At 33.1% G+C, this 15561-nt stretch overlaps 2 protein-coding genes across 2 annotated transcripts in view; one reads left to right on the plus strand and one right to left on the minus strand.

Moving 5' to 3' along the window:
• Positions 1-5406, plus strand: part of LOC119578138 (transmembrane protein 184C-like) — a 24845-nt gene extending 19439 nt beyond the window's left edge. The window contains exons 10-11 of the mRNA XM_037925874.1: positions 202-389; positions 749-5406. Coding sequence (XP_037781802.1) covers positions 202-389; positions 749-886 — 326 coding nt within the window. The 3' untranslated portion in view covers positions 887-5406. The remainder of the gene's footprint in view (positions 1-201; positions 390-748) is intronic.
• A 7001-nt stretch (positions 5407-12407) lies between these two features.
• LOC119578139 (acyl-CoA-binding protein-like) lies at positions 12408-15397 on the minus strand. The gene is made up of 3 exons (XM_037925875.1): positions 15239-15397; positions 13770-13884; positions 12408-12781 (listed from the first exon to the last, which is right to left on the minus strand). Exons 1-3 carry the CDS (start codon positions 15251-15253, stop codon positions 12639-12641), a joined length of 273 nt encoding a protein of 90 aa, XP_037781803.1. The 5' UTR covers positions 15254-15397; the 3' UTR covers positions 12408-12638.
• Between the last annotated feature and the right edge of the window lie 164 nt (positions 15398-15561).

Consider the following 15561-nt stretch of genomic DNA (forward strand, 5'->3'; position numbering starts at 1 on the left):
AATTTTCCTATGCTTATTCTCATTATTTCTTTTCTTTGCTTTTCTCTCTTTGGTAGAATTGTTGGATAGTGTAATATATATGAAAAGAAGGGTGACAGAATCAAATATTGGTATAAAGATCAAGCAAAGCAAACATATACACCAATTTATTTACTTATTTATTGGTTTATTTTATTCAACAAACTCTGTAAATCCCCAAAGGTGAAGGCATGAAGCGGCGCCTAACTTCACGAGGGGGGGGATGGCCAGGGGGAGCCACTGCAGTGGGGGGGAGTAACGGGGGAGACGAGCACACGCGCCTAATTGCCCCCCATGCCCACTCCGGCTCTCAGGGCACGCATCGCTACATGTCCACTTCAGACTCGGAGCACGACATTGTCATCGAACAGGTAAGGCTGTGTATTTTTCTTTGATGTGATGTGGATTTTTTTTTCTTCTTCTTCTTCTTCTTCCTCCTCCTCCTCCTCCTCCTCCTCCTCCTCCTCCTCCTCCTCCTCCTCCTCCTCCTCCTCCTCCCCTTTCTCCCTTTCTCTCTCTTCCTCTCTATACTTCATTCAAGTTTATATATATTTGATATTCATTTTGTGTTTGTCCCTTGGAATAAAAAAAAAAAAGAGAATATCATGAGTTAAATATGTTTATACTGCAATCTCTCCAGTTAAAATATATTAAATTTTTTTTCTTTCTTTTTTCTTTATTTATTTGTTTATCTTTCTTTTTTTTTTTTTTACCCTTTGTCAATCTACAGGGCGAAGGGATCAGACCCAGAAGACATGAAAGCCATATGACACCCAACAGTCCCTCGTCCCGGCACTGTGGTATAAAGCGGGTGAGGGTGTCACTTCGTGTTGGAGAAGCACTACGCCGCACACTCCTACACAGGTAGACAAGAACCAAGCTTGGTCTAGTGAGAGTATTTTGTGTGTGTGTCTGTGTATGTCTGCTACACAGGCTTCAGATTTTGTATTCTATTTTGTTAGTATTTTTGCTATTATGGTTACAGTCTTTTAGATGAGAGATGATTTCTGGGGCTTCATCTGATGTGAAAGTGAATTTGACTTCTGCTTAGAAATGCATGGATTGGCAGTGAGATTTGTGCAACCGTTGCATTTTCCCTTCTCCTCTCCTCTCATTTTTAACTCCTTGTTTAGAAGTGGAAATGTAGTTTAGTAGATAAGATGTCTGTATGAAACTGAAGTGTTAAAATACCAAAGCTGTATATGTATATTAAAAGTGCCCATGATGTTAGCTTAAAAAGTATCTCTTATAAATCTTATCATATATTTACCAGTAACTTGTAGCTAGTCAAAAATGTAATTTTGTAGCTCATAAGGAAAAATAACAAATCACATTTTACTCTTAGAAATATTTCTTTTTTATAAGGAAATGTATTTATTATATACATTAAACCACTTGCCTCCAGACAGAAAATTTTGTTGTCGTATATTATCTTATGGAAGGAAGACTACAGAATGTAGTGAGCAAGAGCCAGATGTTGATATGACTTCCAAAAGTTATTTTTGGATAAGTATTGTGATTCAAGAAATAAGTGGATGGTAACAAAGGTGAAATCAGCATATGTAATGAGATTTATTAGATACTTATTTAATTAACTTAAGGAATAATGTATTTTGTTTAGGCAAGAATCCTGAATCTACATTCTTTAATCTATATACGATATTTATACTGATTCAGTATGGCAACCAGCATTGGATTATTATACGTCACACTTGATGAAATAGGCATTAGGCAGTGCAGATGAAAAGCAAAATACAGGACCATATATCAAAAAGATGAAGTTCCTAGATTATCCAGACATGTCTCATGTATACGAGTTAAGGCACATAACAAAATTTACAATATTAAATGCACCACAGTTTATCCTTTTATGTACATGCTGATTTAACAGTTGATATGAGCTGGAATCATTTATCACTTCTCATCAAGTTTTTATTTTCGGTTACAGAAGATATATAAAATAAAAGTCAAGGTTCTGCTTTCCTTGCTATGAACATTGATGGATTGTCAAAGTATTGTACTTAGTGTATAATGAATAATGTGATGCCAAAGGCGGTGTTGATCTTGGACTGTGAGAATATTTTACTTAAATAATTCCTAATATATATATATATATCAGTAATATAAAGGCAACATTGAGGTTACAGATTAACGAGGAATAGCAATTCTTAAGAATTAAAGATTCTTAAGAGGTAATGATTAAAGTTAAGGAATATTATTATTTTTCCTTTCCTTTGTTTCTTTTTATTCTAATGTATTTATTTATATATTTATCAGTTTTATTTGTCATTGTTTGTCAAAAGATTTTCTGTGTAAATATTTCACAAAACATACACACAAAAATTTGTAAAAGAATATTTTCAAATATTTGTATTTGTAGTATCTGTTAACTTTTCCTATTTTAAATTAAAACACATAAATTAGATATTGTGTCTAGACCCTAAACAGTGCTGTAATAATCACAATTAATTAATGTACCTGCAGATAGGTTTTCAGGTTCAGGGGATATTGGTAAATAATCATCTTGCATGAGTTAGCATGGTGATTTTTCCCCCCATTTTATGTTTTGTTAGACTCTTTTTATCAGCTGCTAATATATAAGAGAAAATTACTTTAGTTTTATTGCAATATATACCAAAACAACCCCATTGTCCTGTCAAAAAGATTCAAGGTAAGAAGTAGTCTACAGTGTTAAAGTTTTGGAAAAGAGTTCTCTGTTATTTTTACCTTATTCATCATAATTCACAAACAAGTTAACTTACTGTCTACTGTGATTTTGTTTTACTAATTCTGTTTGCATGGACGTGACTTCTACAAGGGCATGTTCACTTAGAAGTTAGTTACTAAACCTACCTGTCCTTACCCATGAATGCCATTCCTTGAATTTTGAGAAAGAAGATTGTAACTTTATTACTATTATTACAATTCATATTATAATGATAATGATGATGGTAATGATCATATTAATGTTAAGAACAATTATGATAGTATTAGAAATATAAACTTTTCATGAGAACTCAAGGAATGGGATTAATAGGCAAGATCATGTTGGCCTGGTAATTTACTCCTGAGTGTTTTTTTGATGTTATCTCAAAGTAAACAAAACAAAACAGAGCAAAAATACAATGGCTTTCCATGTACCTAGCACCAGTGGGTTAACTTATTGGTACCAGGTACGTGTACTGTCCACTGTAGTTTTGTTTTGTGAATTTTGTTTGCACACAGAAGGTTCTACAATTGCTAAGCCATCACAGAGTCAAGATGTATGTCCTATGTAACCTCACCTGAATTCCCTTTTCCTTCAGTTTTTTTCAGAAAAGTTTTTCCTAATGCTATTGATGTCAGTGCTGTTATTATTATTATGGATGTCATGATTATGACAATTCAGTTAATAATGCTATTAGCAATAAACAGGTTGGGTGACATCTATGTGTAAAAAAAAATTGATAAAATAAAATCACAGTGGGCATAAAACATATGCCATGTCACCCTGGCATCAGTGGGTTAATTTAATGTATTTAGAAGAGATATGCCAATACCAATACTGGCTCTAGTGCCCACTTTTCAACTGATACTCTGATATTCTGATACTAACCAATGGATAATGATGCTTAGATAACAGTATCAATACAACTATTTTGATTTTTATTAATAATTTATCTGTGATTATTAAGAATAAAACTACATTCACATGCACTTCAGAAACAGGGAAGCTAGATACAAGTAATTCATGAATTTGAAAGTCATGTATTATTTGAACCCAAGAACTATATGTATTTGTGGCCTTTTATATAGTATCCACCAGATTATTTAGCTTGAGAATCAGTACCCTGGTAGTTTTGACATTCTAGTATCTATATCAACTACCAACATGAAATTGTCTTGAGTCATGTAATAAAAGCAAACAGAAAAGTAAAAATGAAAAAGCAGTATTTTTACCATGTCAGTACCTGTACCAAAACACAAAAAACTACTATATACCTAATACTGTTGGCACATCTATAGTAAGCAGTGCTCAAATTATCATAAAACTGAAATGAAATCATCACATATTAATGCTTCAAAAAGAGAAACTGTAGGAAATAAAATTCACATTGAATTTACTAATATGTTGCCTAAGTAGCTGACTATGTACTCATGTTATGGAACTAATTTTATAGAGCATTGGAAATGGAATCCAGTAATGCAAAACATGTAGTTTCAAGAAGTTTCTTTTAGAATATAGTCAGCTTAAGGTTTGGAATCTGTATGTATTATCACAAAGTATGAGAATATTTATCTACCAAAGATATAGTGTCTAGAAATTTATCCATGATCCATTTTTATTTAGATTGTGCTTGTGAAATATTATGTAAGAAGACATAATCTGGCATTATGTAGTGACTTATTCAGCATGGTAAAAGCTGCTTGTTCATCATAACTTTTAAAGATATGAGTATTTTTCCACCTCTAATTTTTTTTTTTTTATTGTAGATATTCATTTTTTTACCACTATCCCTAAACTCCACCCTTTGGAACGTGGTAAAATTAAATTAGATTTAGATAAATGCAACCATATTTTAAAGTTAATAATGTATAGTTTATTAGAATCACATTTGTCTTGGATTTGAAATAGAAATAGAGATGAATTTTGATGGTGATAAAGAAAATATGATAAATTTACTCGAAGCATATTTATAATTCATACTTTCCATAAACAAAAGTTCCCCTGTTTCATCTGCATGAGGAGGGTCCACACAATTTTCATTAAAGATTAATCAAGCACCACTGAATAGTTTTCATTGTTTATGGATACTTTGTGGACTGACTATTTGGTACATTCCAGTGTACAATCACTGGGCATTATGACATTAGGGATGTCAGTGAGAGATAGTCTGGTTCAAATAAAAAGAAACTATCATAAGGGAGACTGAATCTGAATGGAGAAGATGAAGGAGTTTGTCACTGAAAATGTAAGTTCACAGTTTTTGCCACTTCATCACCACCAAAATGTGTTTTCAAAAAAATAACTTGATATCAACAATGGGTCTTGTATAATAGACAAGCAAGTTAAGTAAAGTTATACCTTTTCAGTGTGTTTCAGAATATGTTCAACATTACTGGTAATATATAAGTGAATAGTACACATTTAGTACAATTGTTGCAGTAATTTCATTGAAATATACAGTATGTTTAAAATTTGAATATATTTTGTTAAAAGAAATATATGCATTATATGTGAATTACTGTGGATTAGCAGGAGACTACTCCATAAAACTATTGTTAAAGAAAATATTTTTCTTGATTACTAATGCTTTGTTTTCCTTATTAGTATGACTCCATGTTGCTTATGTGATTCTATTGATGTTTCAGTTAAAATGCTCTTATCAATAAAATATATCAATGTTTTTTATGATTGTTCTCACTTTTCTTTTCCTCTCTCCTTCTTCCATCTGTTATAGTGGACTGCATTTTCATCCACAAAGAATGTGGCAAAATATTATAATACTTTACTGAACAGATTTTTTTTTTTTTTTTTTTTTTTTTTTTTTTTTTTTTTCTTTTTTTTTTTTCTTCTTCTTCTTCTTCTTCTTCTTCTTCTTCTTCTTCTTCAGGATGATCTTATTCATTTTTTTTTTTTCTCTCTTTCTTTCCTTCTTTTTTCTCATCGTTTTAAGCTTTGCTTGGGCCTGGTCTGCTCAGTGCTTAGGTTTGCTTAGAATATTGTATTAATCTCTATTAGGAGCGGAAAGAATTCCCAGCTGCTAACAATCACATTTTCTCCTGTTTCTTATCTCATTTAGTCATTCTGTATCTGTCTCTTTCTCTCTCTCTCTCTCTCTCTCTCTCTCTCTCTCTCTCTCTCTCTCTCTCTCTCTCTCTCTCTCTCTCTCTCTCTCTCTCTCTCTCTCTCTCTCTCTCTCTCCAACTCTCATTCTCACTCTTATTCTCAGTCAACTCTAAATGTGAAAATCTAGGCATGGTCTAGCATAATGTAGCATTGAACTAAACCCTTTCCAAAAGAAGTGCCAATTGTCTAAGTGAAACACAACATAGTCACTCTTGATATAAGATCACACTAAAGGTTTTGAACTATGCCAACAAGGGGATTGCTGTCTTCTGATACACAGCAAATGCTCTTACATCAAATAAATGTACACTAATACTTTTTTTTTTTTTTTGCTTGTTTTTACCTGTTTATAACTTCATTAAAAGATTAATAGCACTTATTTTTCAGGTAAATTGTTATTCTTACTACCCATGATAGTTTGCAAAGGCAACAATGAATATTCAAACAATCTGCAATTCAATCTGCAACCTTTTTTCAGTTGTGGTAATGATTATGATACTAGCAACAATTCTGATCATTGTTGCATTTCAAGAAATTCATGAGGTTAAGGGGCAAAGCAAAGAAATTAACTGACATTTAGCAATAGTAATTTTGTATTTTAAGACTAAAACAGCATGTTAGTCAGTTGTATTGGGACCAATTTGACAAATAGGATATTTTCCTTTTTGTTTTCCATTACAGCTCATTTTATCATATCAGATATTACATAGAAGGATAATGGTGAATGACATATTCCTTAAATTTGATAGTAGAGGATCATTATTGAAATAGTGAATGAAGTATTCTTAAGAATAGATGTTAGCTCATAAAAGAAAAAGGAAAGGACTAGGGCAAAATCTGATGATAAAATTCCATGAATAACGGTATTATATTTATCTTATTTATTTTGCTGCTGGTTGTTGCTTGCAAAGAGACATAAAGATCACAAAGAAAACTTTAATTTGTTTATTTCTTTATGTGATATAGGTAATAGTAAGAAAACAAGTTAACGAGACTGCCATTTGTGATATAGATATGAATTTATTGTAGCTTACATTTCTTGTTTAAATATACTTTGAAACAAAAATTTTGTTATGACATATCTATAATACAATGTAATATTTCCTTAAAGTCCTACTGATTGTGATAGCCATAACAGTATTATGTTGCATGTGAAACTGTAACGCATTTACTTTCATGTAGTTTGGTAATGATTTTTTTTCTTCAGTTTCTGGAAATGTTAATGCTGCATTCCCTGCATTTGCATTATTTTGTTTAGGCAATAGCTTTATAGATATGATGAATTTTAACTTTGTGGTTCACACTGCTGAAATCATTGATATATTGTAAATTCTGTAGTTGAGTGGGAAAAGAAATATATGTGGTTGATTTTTTAAAATAGTTAAATAAATTTACTTAAGTGGAAGATATTCTCTACACATATAGATTGTGTTTGAATTACTTAGAGAAATTTTCATAACGTCCATATTTCAGATTTGTACTTTGATCTTAAGAATTACAGATTACTCCAGACAACATTTCTAAATTTTATTGCTATCTTCTGTGGGAAAGTTAATTGAAAATACTGGAATAGTAATGAAATATAGCAGTGCTGTTTAAAAGTATTGAAACAAATGCTAATGATGAGGTACACAATTCAAATTATGAAACATATGTTAGTATTCTAGACGATCAGTCTCTGAAGGATTATCTTTCCTTTAGATTTATATGAATGACCCAAGTATGTGTACAATATCTGCATTTAGATTTGTAGCTAGTAGTATGGGAAATGGTTGGGAACAACAGGAAAAGGTTTTTGTCAGAAATAATACACAAGAAAACTGTTTTGATTTTTCATAACAAAACACTTTGCCCTGTTCATACTGTTGTTAAAAAAAATAATGGCCATATGAGGGCATATATATCCTACTGTGTTCTCAGACCAAGTGCCTGAAAATGAATTTCTCAAATCATTTGTTATTGAAAGCTTTCCTTCGTATCATAAACTTTGATATGTTCATTTTAATGCAGTGCAGTCATGAGTTTGTAGTGTATAAATACAAACATATCTATCCTCATGTTACAGATGAAGATTTAGACTAACAAAACCTTTTGTAAATACACCTTTTGGGCAACTGTTCTGAGGAAGCCTTTGGACGCACATGCCCTTATATGGCCATTGGCTACAAGCTGAGCTGAAGACCTAAAAAAAATTACAGAATAATTGATTTATTGATTATGATGAATGAAGATTATATAACAGATTGTACTACTCCAATATAATGCACGGTAGAATTACATAAGCGTGAGTATTACCTAGATGTTTACATATTTGTTTTAATTATTTATTGAAAATTTTTTGCCATGTCAACATCTAAGGTCATTATTGGCATCTACAAAATATTGCAGTAGGGTGGGGCTTGGGGGAAAAGTCCTCAGGTAAAGGTTTCAGTTCAGTAAGGCAATGTTTGTGGATTTCCAGAATGGTCAATGGTCAAAAACAAATGTACCATACACCAAAGGTTACACAGCATTATAGCAAGGTATTGTGGCAAAAAGGGTAAATATGAGTTTGTGATTTGGATAAGTGGACAGAAGAAGGGAATGAAGAAGAGAAGGAAAAGGAAAGAGGGAGAGGAAAAGACACTCCAAAATTAGTTGAGTTGAGGGCTAAGGTCCAAGGCATTGGTGATCCTTACATTGGGCCTCAGTCTCTACCTCCTAAGCCCATCCATGGCAACAATGAGCAAGGGATGGGAGGGTAGGAGGTATACATAAAGAAAGCTTCAAAATGCCCTAAGATAATAAGATATTTTGTCACCTATTATGTCTCTTCATTCAACCAGCATTATCAAGCAGAGTATAGCAATGTACTGAAAGAGCCAGCAGTGATAAGCTCATGTTTGTTGATTTCTAATTATGACCTTTAAAGTTCAACTGCCCTGATGACCTTAGAGTGATTTACTTAAATGGTATCTAATGCACTCACATTCTCCTTGCAAAAGTTGTATGAATATTTAATTTTATCAGTAAGGGTTGAGAGGAAAAACCCACTGTACAATCAGGTAATGTTCCTTATTTTCTGCCATTTTAACAGCACATTAGTGTTTTCTATGCAGCTGCTATAAAAATTGTGATTGACATGAGGATGTATTAGATATTATATAGGATATGAAGACTAGGATATTCATATCCTTCTGTCCTTTTTCTTAATGTTTCTTTGTACATTTCGTGAAAGTCTGTAATGGCATTTTGAATGTACCATTTACACTTTCACTTCCACGTGGATGTTTCCCTTTATATCATCTCAGGCGTGAAATTTAGTGTACACAGATGTGGACCTTATTTCTGTGGTTTTATTTTTTGTTTTAACTCTGTAAAAATAAATTATACAAATATTTTCTTGTTTCTCATTTCTATTCTACTTTATTTTATTTTTGTTATTGATGTTGATTTTAATGTTTTCCCGTAAGTTACTTGGCTAAGGTTTGGCATTTTTTTCAGTAACAATTAAAATGTCAATAGAGCTGAATTTGTGAATGATTTATTTAGGTATGAGTAAACAGTCTATCATCTTGCACATCTAACATCTCATATACCTGTATGTATGATGTAATTCATGAAGTCATTTTAGTCGTTGAGAAACTGAAAAATTATATTGTAAACAAACTTCGGTAGTCTACAGAAGTAGTTGCATTGCAGTAGCTCAGTTCAAATGTCAGACAGTGTTCAATTACTCATATAATCTATCAGTTACTGATGGAAATAGCTATACATGGAGTCACTTATATATATAGTCACAAACTAAATAAAAGCCATAAAGTAGGAGGTAGAGTTAGCATTTATTATTAAAGAGAAAAAGCAAATTGTAGAATGAGAGTCATTACATCCTTCCCATAACCACAGTGATGGGGTGCGAGTCAGACGGCTGCCGCACCTTGATGGTTCATCTTCCACTGTAACATTATAGAACCACGGCTCAATGAGTTTAATTACTTCATGTTGAACTTTATCACAGTGGACTGCTGCATCCTTTTTCAGCTGTTGTGCTAAACTATTTTCTTTTAGGTTTTTAATTTTTCTGTTTTTTCTGTTTCTTTATTTTCATTAGTCTTTAGTTATTTTTCTTTACTATGTTCTTTTGTTGCTTATTGTCTTATCTTTCTCTTTTATTACTCTGTATTGTACTAACTAGGTATATCCAGGAGGAATATTCATGTCTATACATCTCTCTACAGTCTTCCCCTAAGTGGTGTAGAACTGCAGTTCTGGAAATAAATATTGTATATTATGCATTACTGTCGTTTGTAAATATTTAGTTTTATTGTTTACATTATGAACAATTATTAAATATATTTCAGTGGCCTGATTTTCTTGTTATAACCAGTATAATGTAATTGGTATTATTGTAATGTGTTTCATTTAGTTATTACTCTTATAATTAATTTTATTCATAATTATCATTATCATATTCAAAGAATTAGTTAGGATGAATAAACAAATATAAGTAACTTCTTGCCAGCAGTGTGCCAAAACAGAAGATAACAATTAGAGTAAATTACTTCCTTTCACAAATGTTCCCATTTAGGAAGCTGCTAAACTTGATGTGCCTCTCAAAATAGTTTAGTTTTTCTTCATTGTTAGAGAAATATTAGCACAGAAAAAAAAAGTTGTACATTCTGCACTTCTGTATGCTCAAATGTTAGGAAATTTCACTGCAAGTGTATAGTGTAAAGTTAGGATTTTAAGGCTGTATTTGTGTCATTTACAGCATAAAAATAGAATGAATGAATAAATAAAAACAAGGCTAACACACCACCAAAAAAAAAAAAACACTTCCTTGTGTCTATCTTCCTTCTTAAGTAGCTAGCTTGTAGAATAACTTTCTATTTGTTTTTGTTTTAAAAATCTGTGCCTTTAAACAATGTTTGCGTTGCTAAACTGTGCAAACTAAATGTCGTTTCACTGAAAAGATATATATCATTTGAACTTGATCATTAGATTGTTTGTGCTTAAAGTATAGATTAAAACTCCTCTAAAATGTACCAAAGGAATAGAGTCTGTAAAACTGTTCTTCACGCAGATTGACTAGGCAAACTCACCCTGATGTTCAAGCATATAAACACAATGAACGCATGAAATTTCATGTAGGGCTCAGTAATGTCGTATGTTCTGCAATTGGATATTTAAATTGTATTTGTATCAAGGCATGTCCAGACAAGGGGGCCTAATCAGTGGGCATGAACTAAGAAGGGGTGTCTGAGGTAGGCAAACTACTGGCGAAACCGCCGATTTGCGAGTGGAATCAGTCGTTTAGCCAATAGTGTGACTGCAGCTTATGCCCACTCCTCTGGATGTGCCTTTAGAAAGCTCATTTTTCTCCACATACACATCTCATATTAATGCACCTTTCAAAAGTAAATCAGTTTAGTGATCTCCCATGTTCATAATAGATATTTCATCCTAAAACCTTGTATCAGCCTAAATACACAGACTATACTACTGAATTTTTTGTACTGTAGAAATAGGATGTGATGTAGTGACAGGCCTGATGTATTTGTACCATCTTTGTTGTAGTTCTTATGCACTGTATAAAAATTCTACCTTATATTGAGAGTTATCAAGAGTAAACCCAGGTTTGATCTATTGTATGTCAGTATCCAGAGTTTTGGGAAAATATGTTAAATAATTTTATTATACGAAAGATGGGAAAACAATACTTGTTTATCAACAGGTCAGTGAGAAGGAATAGCTGGCCATCTATGGAATTTTTTTTTCCTCTTTACTTTTCTGTACAAGGCCTTGTCCACATGATCAAAGTGCCCAGCAGACTTCCCCCATTTACTGAAAAAATATTCTTCATACACAGAAGAGTGCTGGTGTCTGACAAGGTTGTCCATCCATACCCAGTAGCAGTTATACTATCAGGCAAACGGCCTTATCTGGTGATTTTTGCTCGGCCATGGGTATGGGCATTTTTGGTTTGCCTGAACAATGGGTATTAAGCATATGCCTGTTAGTCAGTGCTCGATCATGTGGATGGGGCTGAAGAGATAGTCCATTTTATATAATGTACTTGAATTTTTGTTACTTTGAATATCCCAATAGTATGGCTTTGTTATTTGTTTGTCAGATGGTACAATTGGTTGTTACAATCTCTAGAAGAAAAGAATAATAGCCAACATCAAAAAATTCTCAGTCTGTATTCAGTAAGTTGTAGAAATAAAAGATGAATGTATATGAATTTTTTGAATTTCACCATTACCCTATCAAACTTGCAGAGACAAAGATTTGCAAGTTAATGAATTGCATTAAGATCATCTTTTGTTATTAGCTTACTACAAAACAAGGTTGTGTGGATGAGAAACGAGTCATGTTTGTGAATAGAATGGTATTGGAATGGTTTAAAGATACTTATATTATTGAAAAATAATAGCAATACCTCTCCTCTTAAAACCAGATATTTAATACAGTGGTGTCAGTTCATTGAATTCACTGCCTCTTTATACCTTTGAGAAGATCTCTACCTAAGCTAAAAATCATAAAAATAAAATTATACTTTTGGTAATCATACAACATATAGATCTGCCTTTTTATTCTCACTGGTATCAAAATACAAATCCACTAAGACATGCTGAGTATTAGAACATTTTTTTTTTTTTTTTTGTAAATAAACCTGCATCAGAAATTGTAACAGGAAAGGAAGGCGAGTGATACCAATATTAATTACAAATCATTTCGTGAAAAAGAAAAAGAAAAAAAGATACTGATGTAATGCAAACATCCACTGGTTACACACAATATGATATGTTTATGCCTTAAGGCCATAGGTACTGATCAGCTGTTCAGCCTTTGCCACATACGCCTCCATGGCCGCCTCCTTGGACATGCCCTTCTTACTGCTCCAGGCATCCCACTTCGCCTTTCCTTTGAAGTCCAACATGCCTGGCCTCTCTGAAAGGAAAAAAAAGGACAAGTTTCACTTTGGGGTCCAAAATAGAATTTACATTTCAAGTTCAATGTTGATATGTTCCACTTAAATAACACATTAAAGAAAAATCGTAAAATGAACGCATATATGATTTAGAAATAGTCACATGGTGAATGACTCATACATCGTATTATCTTAACCCTCAATATCTATCACCTTGGTGGCTGAATTATCAGAATTTACTCAAGAGGACTGATAAGCAATGCTGGACTTAATATCACATGATAATTTTGATAAGCTAATGTTACTACACCTTACAAATCCTCTTTTCCCAACTTGTTACTCTGCCTCTAAGTATTTAATGTTATAAAAGGTTAAATAATTATCATTTCCTGTTTGTAAATCATAAACCTTCTAAATAATAATAAACTTCACATTAACAACCTTATCTTTGTACCAACAAGATATGGCATCTCACTGCACTAGTATTTTGCCTTCAATTATGCAAAATTGTGATTAATTTGTGATTAACAAAGCAAGATCGTAATTTCCATCCCATCATAGTAACAATGTGAAACTCGAGTTCATTTAATTCCCATTTTAACATTCTGAAACTCATTTCTCAATTATCACCTCTGTACATTCAAAGACAAATTTCTAGCATGACATTTTCAAGCCTTATCACAAATAACCCTTTGTTGAAACTGTTATCAGATCTGACACTGAAAGAGATTAGTAAAGATGGAACATTTTACCACTCAGATATAAATGATCTTGTGATCAGACACTTATCTTTAAGACAGATCTCTAAATAGAAACTGTGCCTTTTCTATTACAGGAGACAATGTACGGAGGGAAAGAAAACATGAGAAAGGATTGTAATTTGACTAAAATAAATAAATAAATAATAATATGACTAAAATAAATAAATAAATAATAATAAGTTAAAAAATAATTTCAATATCTTGAAATTTTAGTTCAACCCAGTTTTTTTTCTGAAGAATAACTTGCCTGTGTTAATATCTCCAACTGTTGCCTGCTTGAAGAGAGAGTAGATTTCCTTGAGTTCGTCGTCCGTTGGCTGCTGCTGCAGGTTCTTGACCTGCTCAGCTGCCTTATTAAACTTCTGAAAATTAAAAGAAATTTTGAATTGTAGGATATAATACACAGCAATACACCTAAAGAACAGGACTGAATAAAGATGGGGAAAAAACTAAAATAACACTTAAAACACAATTAGATGTAACAGAAGAGCTTGTCATCATACAAGGAACCAGTTTAAGCTCAAATTCTATTGAAAATAGGTCAGATGGCCATCGCCAGAATTCATGCAATCTTACTTGAAAAATTGCCACAGTGTGTATATATATTGTGAACTTGTTTCATATTCTTGAAGCATCTAAGCTTTCAAAGAAAAAAAAAAAAAAAAAAAAAAAAAAAAAAAAATCAATCCAATCTCTCATACTCCCAAAATACATAGTTTATTTATAAACAATGTTTAAAAATCTTGCATAAATTCTTTCAAGAACATTCATAATGACCAACAACTGCCTTAACTACTCTGATATGGCATTCCCTTTACAGAGAATTCCTTTTCCTCTATTCCACTTATTTATCATTCATTACTCTGTGCCAATCATTTTGTGCCAACTTGCTGCTTACGTCATTGGAATGTTTCCAAATTGTAGTACATCAATAATTCTGGTCTAATGTGGTTCTCCATGCCTAGTTCTGTAACTTTCATGCTATGGTATACTCAATATGAGGAAACTGTTGAGATTAACATTATTGAGAAATAAATACAGGTGTATTAATAACTATCCAAGGCTTGTCATGACTATTGGCATTGGTATCATATGCCATCTTTACTATAGAAAGAATTTTTATAAACTTTATTCGCATCTGAATTACATTTTGCTGCTATCTTCATGAAACCACTGCGGGGAATCTACATTTCTAGGTCTTCTATACAAACAGAAAACCATAAATACTAAAGGATTTGTATTCCCCTGTGGTTGCATTAAGTGCTGTTAAAATATCTACTCATGACATTACTTTAATTCACACAATCACGAGTTCATTTACATTACTCTCAATCCTATTACTCTAAGCAAAAAGCATGGCCGTTCGAGTCCTTCTAAACCATTCAAAATCTTGAAGAAATAGAAACCGTACGTGGTGAAACGAAGAACAAATAATGAAAATTCCAAGAGAAACGACACCGCTTTCTCAAGAACTACAAAGGAATCCCACCCATGGAGTACCAAGGCAACAGAGACACATTCCTGAGCACGCCCTCCCCGTCTCATGCAGAATGCGTGTCCATCGTATCGATTTTTCAGACACGCAACTAACACCCTCTTATAAAAACCACTTCCTTTCTTTTCTCCCCCACATACAAATCCCACTTCCTCAACACCTACGAGACACATTTCTCCTTAAAACCATACAGGTACTTTTGAGAGAAGTTATGCCCCCACCTCTTCCAGAGACATGGTGATCCCGGCCGGCGACGTAGTGTGTTCCAAGGAGATCGACGTCCTTCTGCCGGCGAGAGGTGGTTCCTCGCTCGCCCGGCGCCGCACCCCGCCCTCGCCTGCCGGACTGTGGGAACGTCCATCTTCATCTCTCTCCTTTTTTTTTCCTGGGTGTACTGGGATTCTTAGGGTGTTATTTTGCCTCCGCGTGGTGGCTATGTGTTGTGTATTTTCGCTCTGTGTGAGTTTGGTTTTCGGTTTCGGGAAGTTCGGGTACGTTTTGTCGTGTTGTTGTTAGGGGGTTTGGTAGCGTGTAGCATCTACCT

This window comes from Penaeus monodon, chromosome 10 (genome assembly GCF_015228065.2).
Source record: "Penaeus monodon isolate SGIC_2016 chromosome 10, NSTDA_Pmon_1, whole genome shotgun sequence".
In the NCBI taxonomy this organism is placed as follows: Eukaryota; Metazoa; Arthropoda; class Malacostraca; order Decapoda; family Penaeidae; genus Penaeus; species Penaeus monodon.

What these genes read in the sequence shown, in the direction of transcription:
- LOC119578139 (XM_037925875.1), bottom strand. An exon ending in AGTTGGAGATATTAACACAG is followed by an intron (nt 12,782 to 13,769) that starts GCAAGTTATTCT and finishes TTTTCCTTTCAG; the next exon opens with AGAGGCCAGGCATGTTGGAC.